The sequence below is a fragment of the Suricata suricatta genome, chromosome 1 (genome assembly GCF_006229205.1).
Source record: "Suricata suricatta isolate VVHF042 chromosome 1, meerkat_22Aug2017_6uvM2_HiC, whole genome shotgun sequence".
NCBI lineage: Eukaryota > Metazoa > Chordata > Mammalia > Carnivora > Herpestidae > Suricata > Suricata suricatta.
Genome location: NC_043700.1, coordinates 42,087,356 through 42,105,218, shown reverse-complemented (window position 1 = coordinate 42,105,218; position 17,863 = coordinate 42,087,356). Strand labels below are relative to the sequence as shown.

General features: G+C 42.2%; 1 protein-coding gene and 1 long non-coding RNA gene across 3 annotated transcripts in view; one reads left to right on the top strand and one right to left on the bottom strand.

The window, feature by feature from the left end:
• Positions 1 to 15,124: 15,124 nt before the first annotated feature.
• On the bottom strand, positions 15,125 to 16,677 carry LOC115289999. Its single transcript, XR_003907907.1, has 2 exons — positions 16,498 to 16,677; positions 15,125 to 16,375 (listed from the first exon to the last, which is right to left on the bottom strand). It is a non-coding gene; the product is annotated as an uncharacterized LOC115289999 (long non-coding RNA).
• The window catches only part of PEBP4 (phosphatidylethanolamine binding protein 4), a 209,446-nt gene continuing 208,110 nt past the window's right edge, over positions 16,528 to 17,863 (top strand). Inside the window, exon 1 of one of the 2 annotated variants that reach the window (XM_029937609.1) lies at positions 16,528 to 16,764. In XM_029937609.1, the coding sequence (XP_029793469.1) occupies positions 16,636 to 16,764 (129 nt within the window). In that variant the 5' untranslated portion in view covers positions 16,528 to 16,635. The remainder of the gene's footprint in view (positions 16,765 to 17,863) is intronic. The other variant, XM_029937600.1, reaches the window with a different exon arrangement.

Here is a 17,863-nt window from a genome sequence, read left to right as displayed (position 1 = left end):
AAAATGTTTTAACATTTATTTATTTTTGAGAGAGAGAGAGACAGAGTTGAGCAGGGGAGGAGCAGAGGGAGAGGGAGAAGGAGAGGGAGACACTGAATCTGAAGTAGGCTCCAGGTTCTGAGCTGTCAGCACAGAGCACAGCATGGGGCTTGAACTCACAAACCATAAGATTACGACCTGAGTAGAAGTTTGACGCTTAACTGACTGAGCCACCCAGGAGCCCCAGTCATGTTTTTTTTTTGTGATCATAACTCATTTTTCAGGGCAGTGGTACTTTATTCATATTGATTTATAGTGGTTCTTTATATATTAAGAATATTAATCTTTTGTTGTAAATATTAATATTTTGTTGTAAATATTATCTCCTAGTTTATTGCTTGATTTTCATCTTGTTTATTGGCATTAAATAATTTTATGCTTGTGTATGGGCATTCAGAAATTTCAGAGTTTTCTCTCTTAAGAGACATCCATTTCTTGCTCTTGATTTTTTTCTTTTCCTTAAATCACAGCAAGGCCTTTCTCTCTCCAATATCATATAAATATTTTATATTAGTTTTCTCCTTTTATAGTTTCACATTTCATGTTTAATGATTTGAACTGTTCAGAATTGATTTTTATATGAATAGCCAATTATCCTAGCATCTGTACTTCCCTAATTTAAATCTCAGTTTTATTAAATTTTTTAAAGGTTTTTTTAAATTTTTCAGAGAGACAGAGTGTGAGTGGGAGAGGGAGAGAGAGAGAGAGGGAGACACAGAATCCGAAGCAGGCTCCAGGCTCTGAGCTGTCAGCACAGAGCATGACACGGGGTTCAGACTCACAAACCGTGAGATCATGACCTGAGCTGAAGTCGGAGGCTTAACCTACTGAGCCACCCAGGTGCCCCATCAACTTTGTTATGTATTAAATATTTTCTCAAACTTAGATTTGCTCCTAGGCTTTCATGTCTGTCTCATGGAGCTGTTTATTCCTGTGACAGAACCACAGTGTTTTAGTTATCCTAGCTTTGCAGGAAAAAAATAAATAAGATATGCTCTTCTCCCTTCCACACCCCACTAACTTTTTTTTTCAAAAAACTTTCTTGACAATTCTGCTATATTGATTTCTTTCAAAAGAAATTTAGACTTATTCTCTAAATTTGCACTAAAAACTCATACATTTTTATTGGAATTACTTTATATCTATAAATTCATTTAAAGATAATTGATATTTTAAAAATTTCTTTTAAGTTTATTTGTTTATTTTGGGAGAGAGAGCAGGGGAGGGGCAGAGAGAAAGGGAGAGAGAGAAAATCCCAAGCAGGCTCCGCACCAGCAGCACTGAGCCCGACCAAGGACTTGAACTCACATGCCTGACCTGAGCTGAAACCAAGAGTCAGACGTTTAACCAACTGAGCCACCCTGGCTCCCCAATAATTGATATTTTAAAAATACTAAGCTATTTCAACTAGATATATAGGTATCTCTCCATTGATTGAATTTTCTTTAAACATTCCAAACTTCCTTCGTAATAAATTTTTATAATTTTCTTCACATATGTGTTGATTTAACGTAGACCTTATTTTAATATGTTTAGAAAGAGCTTCCTATTGAAGGTTGACTTAGATATAGTTGTAGTATTTTAGAGATTTTGGTTTTAATTTTAAAAACATTTATTTAGAGGCACCAGGGTGGTTCAGTTGGTTAAGCTTCAGACTCTTCATTTAGGCTCAGGTCATGATCTCAGGGTTCATGAGTTGGAGCCTCGAGTCCGGCTCTGCACTGATAGTTCAGAGCCTGCTTGGGATTCCCTCTCTGTCCCTCCTCTGCTCGTGCGAATGCACATGGTCTCTCTCTCTCTCTCTCTCTCTCTCTCTCAACAAATAAATGAAGTTAAAATTTTATTTAAATTATGGTAATATATGTATATAAAATTTGCTACTTTAACCATTTAAAAATATATAGTTCTGTGGCATTAAGTACATTTACATTGTTGTGTACCCATCACCACCATTCACTCTGGATCATTTTTAATCTTGTAAAACTGAAACTCCTTACCCATTAAACACTAACTCTATTCTTTCCTCCCTTCAGCCCCTGGTGATCACCGTTCTACTTTCTGTCTCAATGAATATGAGTACTCATTCTAAGTAGCTCATATGAGTGGAATCATAAGGTATTTATCCTTTTGTGATTGGCTTCTTTCACTTAGCATAATGTCTTCAAAGTTCATTCATGTTGTAGCATGTTTCTGAATTTCCTTCCTCTTTAAAGCTGAATAATGTTTCATCATAAATATATATCATATATATTGTATTTTGTCCATCCACTCCTCTGTGGAGGGGGACTTTGGTTGCTTTCACTCTGGGGCTGTTGTGGATAATCTTGGTGAGGAACCTGGGTGTGCAAACCTCTCTTCAAGGTCCTGCTTTCGAGTATTGCTGTTTTCCAATGTCCTCAGGAACTTCCTGGGTGTAATCTGCAACCAGCCCTAGTACAGAAGGGCAAGGAGAGATGGAAGGAAGAGGCAGGCCACTCTAGATTGGTAGGTGGTAGGTGGTAGGTTTGAGAAGCAAGGGAACTTACCTATGAGGGCTCTCTTGGCAACCACAATATGAGCAGATCTGCACACCTGCCTGCCAGAATCTGAAAGATTTGCATAGAGGATGTAACTGGGTTTAGTCATGTACCCAGTCCAGATAGTCTCAATACCACAACTCGAGGTTGTATCCTTGGGGCCAGTTTCTGGGAGCAGAGAAGACAAGTGAAATAGGCATTCCTAGGATAGGAAAGGGGTGAGAGCCTCCCATTGCCCAGGTCCAGGTCCAGCTTGTCAGTCAACTGGTGGTCACACCTTCTATTCTTTCTTTCTCTCTCTCTCTCTCTCTCTCTCTCTCTCTCTCTCTCTCTCTTTCTTTCTTTCTTTCTTTCACATACAGTGTTGTATTAGTTTCAGACGTACAATACAGTGATTCAACAATTCCATTCATCACCTGGTGCTCATCACAACGAATGCATTTCTTAATATCCATCACCTTTTTAACCCATTCCACCACCTGGTCACGTCTTCTCGGTACACTCCTCGGATAGATATATACCCAGAAGTAGAATTGTTCGATCATATGATAGTTTTATTTTTAATTTTTTGAAGACCCTCCATACTGTTTCCTACAGTGGATGCACATTTTACATTCCCACCGGCAGTGAATTGGAGTTCCAGTTTCTTCACATCAGCTTGTTATTTTCAGGGGAGATTTTTGGTAATATCCTCCTAAAGGGTGCGAGATGGTATTCGTTGTGCTTTGATTTAAATGCCTTTGATGAACTGGTGATGTTGATCATCTTTTCATGTATTCATTAGCCATTTATGCATCTCATTTGGAGAAATGGCTGTTCAAGTTTTTTGCTCATGTTTTAATTGGGTTGTTGGTTTTTTGTTGTTGTTGAGTCTTAGGAGTTCTTTATACTGGATGCTAATTCCTTATCAGATACGTGACTTGCAACTAGTTTCTCCTATTTTGTGAGTTTTTTTTAAATTCTGTTGATAATGTCCTCTGATGAACAAAAGTTTTTTAATTTCCAAGAAGTCATCTCATAATAAATCTTCCAATCCATGAACAAGGAGTATCTTTCCATTAGGATATGTTTAAATTTTTTTTATTGTTTATTTATTTTTGAGAGACAGAGAGACAGAACACAAGTAGGGGAGAGGCAGAGAGAGAGGGGAGACACAGAATTCAAAGCAGGCTCCAGGCTCTGAGGTGTCAGCACAGAGCCTGATGTGGGGCTTAAACTCATGAACTGTGAGATCATGACCTGAGGCAAAGTCAGACCCTTAAATGACTGAGCCACCCAGGCACTCCTAAGACATGTTTTTAATATTAAGAATGGACATTGGAAATTATCAATTTTTTTTGGAACTGAGATGATAATTTTTAAATTTTTTATTCTTTTTTCTTTTTTTTTTGAGAGAGAGCAAGAGATTTTGAGCGGAGGAGACAGGCAAAGGGGGGAGAAAGAGAATCTTAAGCAGGCTCCATGCTCAGTGCAGAGTCTGAGTGGGGCTTGATCTCACAACCCTGGGATCATGACCTGAGCTGAAATAGACGCTCAACCAACTGAGCCACCCAGGTACCCTGAGATGATAACTTTTTAAAAAAGATTTTATTTTTAAGTAATCTTTACACCCAATATGGGGCTTGAACTCACAACCCTGAGATCAAGAGTCAAATGCTCTTATGGCTGAGCCAGCCAGGCATCCCTGAGACCATCATTTTTAAAGGGATAATTACATTAATAGATGTATTACTATTTAATCACCCTACATTTCCAGGATAAAGCTAACCTGGTTACAGTCAACTATTCTCTTTATTGCTGGATTTGACCTGCTAGCATATTTGGCATCTTTGCTTTTTATTCGTATGAAAGATTGGTAATTATTCTCTTTTGGACTGGGTTAGGCTTTACTGTCACAGTTGTGCTAGTTTTGTAAAATGTATTAGGAGACTTCATATATATTTCTCTAATGGTGAACATTTTTTTGACTTGGGAAATATCTGTAGTCATTAAGTTTTTATAGCAAGTATGAATTTTCAAGACTTCAGAGATACAGATATGTGGCTGTCATCTCTCAATAACAGATAATTAGTTGAAGACACTCCATTTCTGCTGATGAGAGAAAACCTAGTCATTCTAGCCACTTTTGTATTGAAACATGTCAATTTAGAGTATAAACTGAAATCCACTCCCATGACCCCCTCCTTACTTCCCCATGGTGATCTGAATTCTAGGAGGCTGACTTATTTTCTAGCAGACGATGAGTTATTTGGTCCTGGAGCCACTTACTGTCTTTGGTTCTTGCTGCCATGTGCGGGCATTTTTGCAGATGTGCCCAGTCCAGTTCTAGCATCCACTTGGCAGTGAGCCCATGAATATTGCATCTCTCAAGCTTTCCTTGTCTGCTGCTCAGGACTTCTATGGGTCCCTGGGGCTTGTCTGCTCTCTCTCAACTGTCCAGGGCATAGGGAGCAAACCCCACTTGCCATCCACCCAGATAATCCTCTTCAACTACTTGATTTTACCACCTTCTGCATCCGCCAAGGCTTGTTTGGCCATGGAAAGCCAGCCTTTGGAACTCTTTGCCCTGGGACTCCTTTCACTCTATTCAGAGTTTCTCTTACCCTGCCCCTCAGTTTCAACCAGGAGATGGCCAGGGTGCTGAGCACTCTTTAGAGACTCCTTGTTTGGTGTATATCAATACCATTTCCAGATCTTGGGTGAGAAATCTGTCCTTTTGTGATCCTAAACTCTGCCCTCAGCAATTTTGTTTATAGCCATTGATTTGTAAAGTTAAGTTTTAAAAAATACAAAATAACATAAAAATAACTTCTTTCTGAAAAATATGGCTCTTGAAAATCAGGTGTTTTGGGCATTCAGGCTCTGTCTCTCCAATAAAATAAAAATGTGCCTTGAAACTCAAAACTAAGCAACTACTTTCTTCTTGCACCTTCCCTGCCCAATCCATACAGCAGTAAATGCCTTTGAGTTAAGGATGGATGATGAGCTCTGAACAAGTAGGAGAAACCAGGAGTTACTTTCAATTTTCAAAAATGCATCAATTGATGTTAAATAAAATATCCTGCTATTTTAGAAATCATTTTCTCATAAAATCACCTGGCTCTATAGTACATGTCCAGAAGGTAATTCTTTGATAACATTTTCAAGTTTCCATTACTATTTGTTTCTTTGTGTTTTTCTTTTTTTTTTGTAAATTTGAATACCTTAATATATTCTGAAAAGCTATCAGTTTTATCAGTGTTTTCAGATTGATTAGCATAGTGCTATACATGTTACTCATAACCTAAAATACCTTCATATTTATGATTGTCTTCCTTTCCTTACATTATTGGTCATTTCTCTCTTTGACCTGCATCTGTCAAGGGTTCAGTTGCAGAAATACAGTCCTTCTAACTGGGGTAAGCAGAAAGGAAGCGATGTCAGCGTGGAAAATAACTTACACAATTGTTGGGGACACTGAAGAAGCAGACTTAAGGTTGGACTCCCAAAGACACATGTGGAACTTAGGGAGCTCCTTCTATGCAGCCCCCACCACCGCCTTTAAGCACTTTGTAAGAATCATCTTGGTAATATCTCACAAAATCCCATGAGGAAGGACAAAAACAAAACCATTGAGTCCATGGTCTCCATCAGGCCAAAAGGCAGGGGACCAATATGTGACGTCACCTTCCAGGCATGAGGTAACCATAGGTTAAAGCTGAGTTGAGATGGGCCACCCATTGTTGGTGGCTACTGCAGGCACATACCTAAGACCTAAAGAAATAGGGACAGCCAGTATCTAATAGCAGTAACCAGAATTTTGGACTAAGCTCATTCTGAGATCAAGTTATTTTCTTGGTAGGAGATCCTTAATTTAAATCTACCCTAAAAAGATGAAATGTGGTCCCAAGATGTGGTTGGATGAGGCTGTGCCTGGAGTAGGAGGTGAAGGGAGAATTTGTTAAGGTAGGATGAAAACAGGGAAGGAGAATAAGGAGGCATGTGTTAGTGGTCCTGATATCTTCCCCTGCCCAAGTAGTTCAAAGAGAGTAAACACTGGGTTCCTGAACCTGGAAGCTTGGCAGGGTCCCAAACATCTTTATACAGAAACCTCAGGACTGCTGGGCTGGCTTGGATGGAAGGTCCACACACTTTTACCATGCCCCACAAGCTGCTAGACAATGTGACTACAAGGTTTGTGTGATGCTGGCCGCCTGCACTCGGGGGCCTGTACAGAAGTGCATCTATGTCCTCATAGAACTTACACATTCCAGACTTGCAGCCTCTTGAGTAATGGATTCCACCGCTATAGAGTCAAGTTTCTTTGCTTTAATTCCTAAAATGAACTCCATGCTTCAAGCTCTCCTTATCCGACACTGAGCCCCAGTTTATCAGGTGTTTAAGGAAATAAACAAATTCATGTTTACCCTGTCATACCCTCTTCTTCTCAGACTTCACTTGTCCAGGTTGTTAAAGAAAGTTAACTTCTTCAGCCTGTCTTCATTTTTTAAAAACATTTATTTATTTTTTAGAGAGAGAAACAGAGACAGAGACAGGGTACAAGTGGGGGAGGGGCAGAGAGAGAGGGAGACACAGGATCTGAAGCAGGCTCCAAGGTCTGAGCTGTCAGCACAGAGCCCATTGTCAGGCTCAAACCCATGAACCATGAGAGCATGACTTAAGTCATATGCTTAACCAACTGAACCACCAGGCACTCCTGTCTTCATTTTAAAAATAAATACAGTACTCTACCAGGTTCATTTTATTTTTAAATTTTCTTTTATTTTTTAATTAATTAATTAATTAATTAATTAAAAGTGGGCTTTATACCCGGCGCAGAGCCCAAACTAGGGCTTAAACTGATGACCTTGAGATCAAGACCTGAGCTGAGGTTGACAGTCGAACACTTAACTGATTGAGCCACCCAGGTGCCCCTTTATTTATTTACTTTCAATGCATTTTATTTTTTTTAAGTAATCTCTGCGCCCAATGTGGGGCTCAAACTCACAACTCCAAGATCAAGTCACATGCTCCACTGACTGGGCCAGCCACGTGCTCCCAGCCTACCTTTATATTTAAAGTTCTTTCCAGGTCCTTCTCATATTTCATATATTATACACCCACACAGTACCCCAGGAACAGCATGGCTTCTTTGTGCCTGTGGGCAGTGGACAAAAGGAAAGAGCAGTGAGTGTACTTTCTCAGCTGAGCAGCTCAGCAGGGCTGGTGCTGATGGTCAGGGGTAATCAGCCTTATGAAGCACAATGCAAAGATGAGTTTTAAAAACAACTCACAGCAAAACTTAAGCACAAACAGCATATCTGCATAGTCTCAAAGCATTTTCTCCCAAATATTTGTAGTTATAAAGAGGAAAATAGTGAATCTACAGTAGATAATCCTGGAAAACACCCTTTAACCAAGTGACCAAGATCGATATCATCAGTAATAGATCAACATCATATATCCTCTGATCTGACGCACTGAGAAGGGCAGACCACCTCGGTGATCTCCTTCCAGATAATGCATGACCTCAGTCTAACAATGAGAAACCATTCTTTAAAGTATCTAACCAGTATGCTTCAAAAACACCAAAGCCATGAAAGACAAGGAAAAAATGAGTGTCTTCGTCCTTTGGGGCTGCTATAACAGAACACTAAGACGGGGAAGCTTATAAACAACAAACATGTATTTCTCACAGTCCCGGAGGCTGGAAAGTCTATAATCAAGTTGCCACCAGACTGAGTATCTAGTGAGAACCGCTCTCTGGTTCATAACGGACACCATTTCTCTGTGCATTCATATGGTGGAAAGGGTGAGGAAGCTCTCTGGGGCCTCTTTTAATAAGGACACTCATCTCATTCATGAGGGTTCCCCACCACCATGGCCTAGTCATCTCCAAAATGCCCCAGCTCCAAATACACTCAGGGTTAAGCTTCAACACATGAATTTTGGGGAGAGACAAAATCCTTGTCTGTAGCAATGAGAAACTGTAACAGACTGGTGCTAAGGAGACATGACAATGAAATATGGTGTGGGGTTCTGGATTGCATCCTGGAAGAGAAAAAGGGCATTAGTGGAAAAACTCATGAAATCCAAATAAATTTTGTAGTCTAATTAATAGTATAATACTAAGGCTAGTTTCCTCGTTTTCGTCATTGTTCTTTGGCCATGCAAGATATTAGTTAACATTAGGTGAACTGAGCGAGAGCAGGGTGTATAGAATATTCTCTCCACTATTTTTGTAACTTCTCTGTAGTTATAAAATTAACTGGAAACAAACACAAACAAAAATCTGCAAACTCACAGGAGTGTGTTTAGTTGCAGGATCCCAGAGCCTTTCCTTGCTGTTTGACTCCATCTGGGACAGCACTCTCATTGGTGATTAGCCCTGGAGGGAGGGGGAAGCTCCAGGAGATGACATCCCTCCGTATCCTCAGTTCCAGGCACAGCGTAGGTATCCAAAGATTTGTTAAATGAATAAACGAATAAATGAATGAGATCTTGGTTTTCATAATGGAAATAGAATTGGCCTCCAAGATGAAAAATTTAGAACAACTGCAATTGTTAACATCTCTAGCCAGGTTGATGTGCTGAGGAATCTGGGCAAGGTGACAGAGTGGAGTATAGTTGGTTTTGAGTAAATCCCCCGGTTGGCCACATCTCTGGGCTTCTTTGAATGGTTTGAGGTGCTTGTGCTCATCTGAAAGCCATTGGAAGGGTAGCCGAAGTACAACTCCCAAGAAATCAACTCCCAGTGTCTTCCTACCATATGCCTGCCCCTTTCTGATGGCTTATTGTTTGTCTTTTTTTTTTATTTTGAGAGAGAGAGAGAGAGAGAGAGAGAGAATAAATGGGAGGGGGCAGAGGGAGAGAGAATCTTAAGCAGGTTCCACACTCAGCATACAGCCCAACGTGGGGCTCCATCCCGTGACCCTGGGATCATGACCTGAGCTGAAATCAAGTTGAATGCTCAACCAACTGAGCCACTCAAGGGCCCCTTATTGGTCTTTTTCTTATTTGTAAGAACTCATTATGAATTTTGCATGCTGAGCTGTAGACAATGCAGTATTTTATATATCTGGGGTCTCCTGATGAAAAAAAATTTTTTTTTGTTTAAAACCTAGTCAAACCTAGGGGCGCTTGGCTGGCTCAGTTGGTGAAGCAGCTGGGATTCCATCTTTCTTTCTCTCTGCCCCTCCCCCATCCTCTCTCTCCTTCAAAATAAATTAAAAAACCCCTAGTCAAATCTATCACTTTTTTCATATAGTTTGTGTCTCTTCTGTCATATTTCCTTCCTACCTTAAGATCAGAAAGATACTCTCATATTTTCTTCCAAAGGTTTAAAATTTTCTATTTTAATACTTCATTTTTTGATCCACCTAAAATTTGTTCTGGGTAAATTATGGTATCATATCTCATTTTATTTTTACATATGGAAATTCAGTTGCCCTGGCACCATTTATAGGATAACCAGTTCTTTCTCCATTGACTTCAAATGTCACTTCTGTCATGTAAAGAAGTTTGTATAAGCAAACTGGATTACTGAGTGTCTGCAACAGAAAATTGCTTAGAGCACACTCAGTGCTTAAGTGCAATAATTAAAGAAATGAAAGTCTCTTTGATCCAGCTGAAACTAATTGCTTCACTCCAAAGGTGGAACTAACCCATGAGCCCTACATGAAATATAAAATATGACAAAATATCATGAAATAATACAATATGAGAGATGTAATATACTCCTTAGAAATGAACAGGTCAAAAAGCAACTTGTGATGCTGTCTCCTGTCTTGGCCTGGAGGACTGTAAGGAGTTCCACTTTTTCCCATTGCAGGCAGGACACATTGTCACTGCTGGTACAGAAGGCTGGCATTATCTGGCCAGCCCATGCTCTTGGGGCAGTCATTTGTGAGAAATCTGGTGAATGTGGCTGACTGGTTGTCCTACAGAGAAGAACTTCCTTCAGAGGTCCTTGGGGGAAACCATAGTGTCATCTGTTTATAATCCAAGGACTGTAGGCTCTATTAATTGAGCAGGCAATCTGATAACCAAAAGAAGACAGTGTCATTACCAAGTGGCATCCACCTGCAGAGCCAAAGTCACTCAATAGGAGGTTTTCCGAAGGACCCCTCCCAATACAAAGACATAATAGCTGCTATCAAGGAATTTGTAACCTACCTGAGAAATAAGACTTACAAAGCTAGAAAGCCAAATAACGATATGTTAGTCTAAGTGTTGCAGGTCTGGAGGATGACTTGTGGAAAGCTTGAAGAAAGAAATGAGCATGAGGTAGGCATTGAATATAGGTCAGATTTGGAAGCAGGGCAAAGATGGGTGGTAGACATTCCTAGGGCAGGGTAGAGTGGAGTCCCAGAACAAAGTGAGGAGTAAAGCAGAAGAGGCCCAGACGCAGGGCAGTGGGGGAAACCTGATTGCTGGGGAGTGTTATTTCTCAAGTGTGAATAGGACCTGGAAACTCCTCACAACAGTGCTCTCTCCTAAGAGGCAGTTAGAATTGGAAGTGCTCCTTCCTTAACCAACCAGGATATCCCCCTAAAATCCTTAATTTCAGAAGACGTTCCCTCCTCACACTTATCAAAAAATACCCAGACTGTGGGTGCAAATGCAGTGGACCACTGGTGGCCTTTCAGAACAATCCCTTTCCTCCCATCAGACTGCTCTCCCATAGGATAGATTGGGGAGGTCCCTGATGACCTGGAGGGAACATTGAAAGTGGCATACAAGAGGCGCCTGGGTGACTCAGTTGGCTGGGCATCTGATTCTTGGTTTCAGCTCATGATCCCAGGTTATGGGATTGAGCCCCACATCTGGCTCTGTGCTGAGAAAGGAGCTTGCTTAAGATTTTCTATCTCTGCTCCACTTGCACATGTGTGTGCTCCCTCTGTCTCTAAAATATAAAATTTTAATTTTTTAAAATACTTATTCATTTTTGAGAGAGAGAGAGAGAGAAAGCATGATCAGGGGAGGGACAGAGAAGGAGGGAGACACAGAATCTGAAACAGGCTCCAGGCCCTGAGCTGTCAGTACAGAACTGACGTAGGGCTCGAACCCAGGAACCATGAAATCATGACCTGAGGCAAAGTCAGATGCTCAACTGACTGAGCCACCCACTTGCCCCTCTAAAATAAAATTAAAAATTTTTTTAACAAACTAGAAAGTGGCACACAAAGCTTGGCAGAGGGAGGTTAGGCAATGAAGCTAACCTCAGCCATATTCACAATGCTGTCAAGGAAACATCAAACCCAGACCTCAGAGTTAGAGAGGTTGGGTCAGGGTATGTGGAGGGAAAGAGCAGAGGTCTCGAGGCATCATGGCTGGCTTCAAATACAGGCCACCATTTACTAGCTGTGTGCCTTGAGGAAGGTTCTTATCTGCTCTGTGCCTCAGGGTCCTTGTCTAAAAAATGCAGATATACCCCATACCTCATGAAATATCTGTGAGGATAAAAAGGGATAACATGTATAGAGAAGGTAGAAGAACAGATACCGAAGGCTCAGCAGAGATAAGCTAACATCAATTAATACAGTGAGATCTTGATTATTTACTAGCAGAATCATTTAAAATATAGACGTAGCTATGTTCGTGTTCATGTGTGTGTGTGTATTCACTATGTGTATATAGATCAATGCTTCTGGTTGGAGTTCCCACCTCCCAAACTCCACAAAGTTTCTGAAGACCTCCAAAGAACACAGATTGAAAACCCCTGATTCAAATCCATCCTTTTATAAGAATGGAATCCCGTCCACAATGGCCCCAGCAGAGCATTATGAGACCTACCTAAGCATTTTGCTGATAGGTCCCTGTGGTTTTCCATGTGGCCCAACAGGGTCCTGGTCATCCTATCACTGAGAACTGGAGGCTAGAAACCTGCATCTGGGTAGCTCGATCCATCTCCCCTCTGGAGCCATGAAGGATCAAGCTTTCCCCAACCCTTTTAAATGAATCCACTTGGGGTTGCTTTAGGAAATAATTACACCCATATGTGCCATATATAAAATAAGGCAGTCCACCTTAGTTCCCAAAATATTTACCTTGATTTTAGCAGTTACTTTCCTTACAAAGATCCCTCCCAAGATAAGCATCCTGGACAAGACCCAGGAGAAGAGGAAAGTAAGAAGGTCCAGGAAGGCGAGCCTGATTTTTCCTCTGAGGTCTCAAATGACTTTCCCAGGGAAAAGCAAGAACCTGGCCCTGGCCCAGTCCTGCCCTTTGTTCCTTGGCTGATGTCTGTGAATACTGAAATGTGGGCCAGGCCTCTGGCAGCTCCCCGTACTCACTTACCATCAGTGGTTTGGGGCTTAATAGTTTGGCTGCCTTTACTGCCCAATGAGGCAGTGCTACAACATTCAGCCCTCCAACCAAGCCACTGCTCAGAAGGGACTGATAGGTGCATGGGCTTGTTGGAGAGGCACTCTGGAGGCCCCATCCATGAACACTGAGCCAAGGGCAGGTTTGAGGCATGTGGGAAGGTTGATCTAACCAGACTCTACAGGGAAGTAATCAGATGTCAGAGCTTGGGGCTCAGGCAGGCTGGAAGGATGTGATGCATGCATTCCAGTTCCTCTCAAGGAAAAAAAGAATGAGCTGAGTAAGCAGCCCTTGAGACTCACTGCAATCACCCTCTCCATTGTGACGTCTTCCTCACTTCTAATTGCTCTTACCTCCTTGCAGTGTCTCTACTATTTGGACTGCCTGGTTTCACTGTTGGTTAAGTAAATACTTACCTTTTCCATTAAACCATGGAGGCAAACACTGTGGTGTATCTATCCTAGAGGAAATCTCCAGAGCTCAAACACGTCTTTGAACATGGTTGGGCCCAGTGAATGTTTTCATTGAACTGGCAGCTATTCCAGTTGCCTTTCTCAGAAAGGACCAACTAAAGCTTGTCTCCAGACCCAGCTTACACCACTTTTTCTCCCTTGATTCTTGCCACACGGATGTAGTGGCAAGAATGATGCATCCTCAGAGGTACATAGTACTTGGCCTGAAAAGGACCCCAGTGAATGTCTATCAACTGAATGACTTTAGAGAATGGATGACACATGGAGAAAAGTGTCAAAGAGGGAGGATACAAAGAGGGAGCTTGTTGCAACAAAAGAACGTTTGCATCAACAGGCCTTTGGACTGAAATTGGCCCAGGACATCCTAGTCAGGATAATAAGAACAGAGGATTGGATTCAGACAGGTTTGGGTTGGGGTCTGGCTCTTCGATTTACTAACCATATGACACCAAGCTTCAGCTGTAAAGTGGGGACAATAGCGCCCGCATCATAGGGTGATGGGCAGGATTAAATGAGATAGCACTGGTTACATGCTCACACACTGCTTGATACCAGTTGGCACTCAGGCAATTCATTGGGATAGGCACGGTGACCGAAGACATTCAAGGGTGCATGGCACTTAGAGGCAGAGAGCAGAGGTGGAAAAGACCATCTATTTTCAGTCTTTCCTATGAGGTCTCAACTTCTGCAGAGAAGTTCAAGGATAACAGGGGTATCTGAACTCATGTGGCATTTTACAACATCTGTATGCCCTACAGCTTCCTCTTATGGCTCTCCTGGGATGTGGAACCAAGAAAGGTCCAAAGATTCAGTTTATTACAGCAAGATGATTGAGGCTGACACTGGCTAAGCCAACAGATCTCATGGGCCCTCTGTAGACCTGCAAGGACCACCTTATGAGTATTGCCTGGAAGAGACACTCTTACTGAACTGTTACTGATTGGCCTCTCCTGATGGAACATGTTTCTTTTCGTTCTCATCAGATCTAGTATGCATCCTGGTTGAAGGGGGAAAAGATAGAAACAAATATATGAAGGGTCAAGAACGTGTTCCCCCTTTCCTCCTCATCTGCACAACAACCATGACGCATGTATTAGTGTGTCCATTCTAAAGATGATGAAATGGGCCAAGAGGGTAAGAAGCTTGACGGAGGGGGTAAGTCCGCAGTTCAGACCCAAAGTCCATGCTCTGCCTCAGGAAGAGGAGCCCTCTCTGCCTGGTTTGCAGTCTATTCTCTCTTTCATAGGCTCCTTGGGCTGAAAAGTTGGTGCCAGTGTGAAGGGTCTCTGCCATGACCTTCTAATATCACAGAAGCCCAAAATGAGAAATAGGTTAGTTGGTGGGGCCTGTTGAAGAGCAAATAAGCGTATAAATTATCTTTTATTTAGGCAAGAATAAACTCCCAGCATGCCTTTGTTTTCCCACCTTTATCCTGTCCCTCCCCTGGTCACCTGTTCAATGCTCCAGCAATTCCATCCTGTTCTAGTCCACCAACTGCTGGGGCCCTTCTAGGCCTCAGTGCTTTTGCTTATGAGACATCCTTCTCCTGCTTCTCTGTCAAAGACTTCCCTGATTCTCACTCCTATAAATAGTCATTGCTTCTGTCTTGACTGCACTCTGAGATTTTACTTTTATTTACTTATTTATTTTTTAAGTGGGCTCCATGCCCAATGTGGTGCTTGAACTCATGACCCTGAGATTAAGAATCACATGCTCTACTGATTGAGCCAGCCAGGTGCCCCCTTGGAATTTTACTTTATATAGGAGACCAAGTGAGAACAGAAAGGCCAATGCCATTGAAAAAATTTATTATTTACTATTTTCAAGAGAAAGAAAGGGGCATACCACACACCTGGGAAAGCACTGGGACCAATCAGAAGGCAGAGGGATGAGGGAAACACCTGTCCCAGAGCCTTTATTATGTTTCCTGGAGGAAGGAAGGGGTGAGGCAGGGTAAACAGCTTAAGACTGGCTAGTTTGAATAATGCCAGCATGCTCTGAGCTAGGCAGGTGGTGTCCAGTTGCCTGATGCCTGGCCTTCAGGTGGTGTAGGGCAGAGGTTGTTTATTAGCTCAGTGGGTGAGGGCTAGATGAAGAAGGTTGTTGGAGGGTATGGACTCAAGATTGTTGGTTTGCATATGAAAGGTGCGTTCCAAGGTGAGTTGTTCACAATCTCTAAGAATCAGTCAACCCTGGAAGGGGCCATCTCTCCCCAACCAGTAAGGTCCTTACGACAGCAAACCATCATAGGATACGTAAAATAAAGCACATAACTAACACCCCTTCCTCTTTGCCCTAGGGATGCTTCCATGGCCAAACTCAGCACACTGTTGGCGATTTTGTCATTGCAGTATATTTGATGCTTATGTTCATTGCTCAGCCTTGAGCTCATCAGAAGCAGGATCTGAATCTCATTCATGTTCATACCTTTGCATCTCGCAAATGCCTACCACCGATGTATGTTTAATACAGCATTTCTCAGGCCTGGCTGCTCATTAGAATCCCATGAGAAGAACTTTGAAAATACTGATGTCTAGGCTGTAACCTCAGAGACTATGACGTAATTCATTTCGGATGTCTGGATTTCCACTAACTTCTTGAATTTCCTGGAAAGAATTTTCCAGAAGGATATTAAGGTTGTGGTCCCAGATGTGATCATTTAACACAGCAGGAAACCCAAATCCTGAAAGCCAGGGACTTGCCTTGGGCTTGATCACCTGTTACAGAAGCTTCAACTGACCATTTTGGTAGAACATTACCTGATGAAGACAGTCTACATAGTCTTGGGAGCTCCTGGGTTTGAACAAGTGTTGTTCTTCTGCAATCTTCTGAGGCTCCAGGCCACACTTGTTGGAGAAGAGGCTCTTGCTTCACTCCAAGTAAGATTCCTGATCCCACCTCTCTACTCTAGGTGTCTGTGCCTTTTGCTCTATACTGTTTGTGTCCATCTGGGACTCTGGTTTCAATGGTTTCTCTATTTTTTTTCCACAGCCTTCTCTTTGTGCATCCCTGGTGCCTCTTCTGCCTGTCTCACAGTGTATCCTGAAATGTAGGAGAAATGGTAAGAGAATCATCTCCATCTCTGTGATTTCTGTTCTTTACTTCAGAATACTTGGAAGAGGGAATGTCGGAAAACCCACCCATTCTTCTCTTCCTATTCTTACCCACTCCATGTTAGATGCTCCCTGGAACTTCCTGGAACTTTCCCCAACTGCCTCCCCAACGGCCAACTGCTGCGTCCTCTCCTAGCACTCCAGGACTCTCTCCCAAAAGTTTCATACTCTCAACACTGCCAGACCCTGATGGCCTTAAGGGCTCACTCTGTGGGGCATCCTGGAGGGAACCTGCTCCCCACCTTGTCCAGCCCAGGAACCTGCCAAGAATTCTCACCTCCCTGCAGCCACCACACAACAGCTCCCACACTGCTCTGGGTAAGTGATAGGGGCTCTTCACTCTGGTTGGTGGAAGGCAGGGACTTTACATAAGGACCAGCCAGCCTGCCAGAGACAGAGAGAATGAGAAGTTCTCAGGGATGAGAACAGAGTGGCCTAGAGAATTTAAGATAATTAACATTTAGAGCATATTTCTGATTTCTTTACCTTTGTATGATTTGTAGTCGGTACTCATGGCATTTCTACATGCTTGTTTTGAGCATCTAACATTTCTCTAACTTTCCCAGAAAGGAATCCTTGGCACATTTCTTACTACTACAGTCCTGGACTGGGATTAGCATTACTGATTTCAGTTCAGTTAGGCCTTACTTCTAACAGACTTGGGAACTTTCTTTCCTTTGTGAGATCCTGATTTCATCCTCCAAAGAAGAAGAATTCCTCTTTCTTCTTGTGTGAAGACATGTGGGAAGAACCAGAAATTCCATCTGTGCACAAAAGGAGGGGAGGGGAGTAAATACGCAGCTCCTATGGGCTCTACATTCAATGCTCACCTCCACGAGAACAGACAGAATATTCATCCTTCTGAGGATGATATGGCAGCAAGTGAACCTGGAAAATTCTACCACTTCATAGTGTATCTGGGCCCCTCCATTCTGTGGATGTATGTATCATTAATACATACATCATATGGTTGAGGCAGTGGGCTTATTAGGTCAACAGTTGGCTGCTGAGACCAACAAGCTGAGGTTCCCAGAGAGAAGACTTCACATCCCTGGAGTGAAGTGGCCAAAGCCCCCAGCTTCTGGTTGGAGGTCAAGGGCCAGGTCTGGGCTTGTCTCATAGATACTCTCCTAGTCTCCTCACTCTTGGGATATATAAATTCTAGAAAATTCAGCTCTGGAGCTCTCTCTGCCACTGCCCGGATGCCCCCCCCACCCCCGTCAATACCACCAGTTCCTGCATTTTCTGTTTGTAAGGTAAATATCTATAGTTCAAAATGTGATTAGAAGGAGAGCAAGCATTTCTTAAAATAACAACAAAAAAGTTACATTCTGATACTTTTTTAAAGCCTTTTTTTAATGTTTACTTATTTTTGAGAGAGAGAGCACAGAAGCACAAGTGGGGGAGGGGTAGAAAG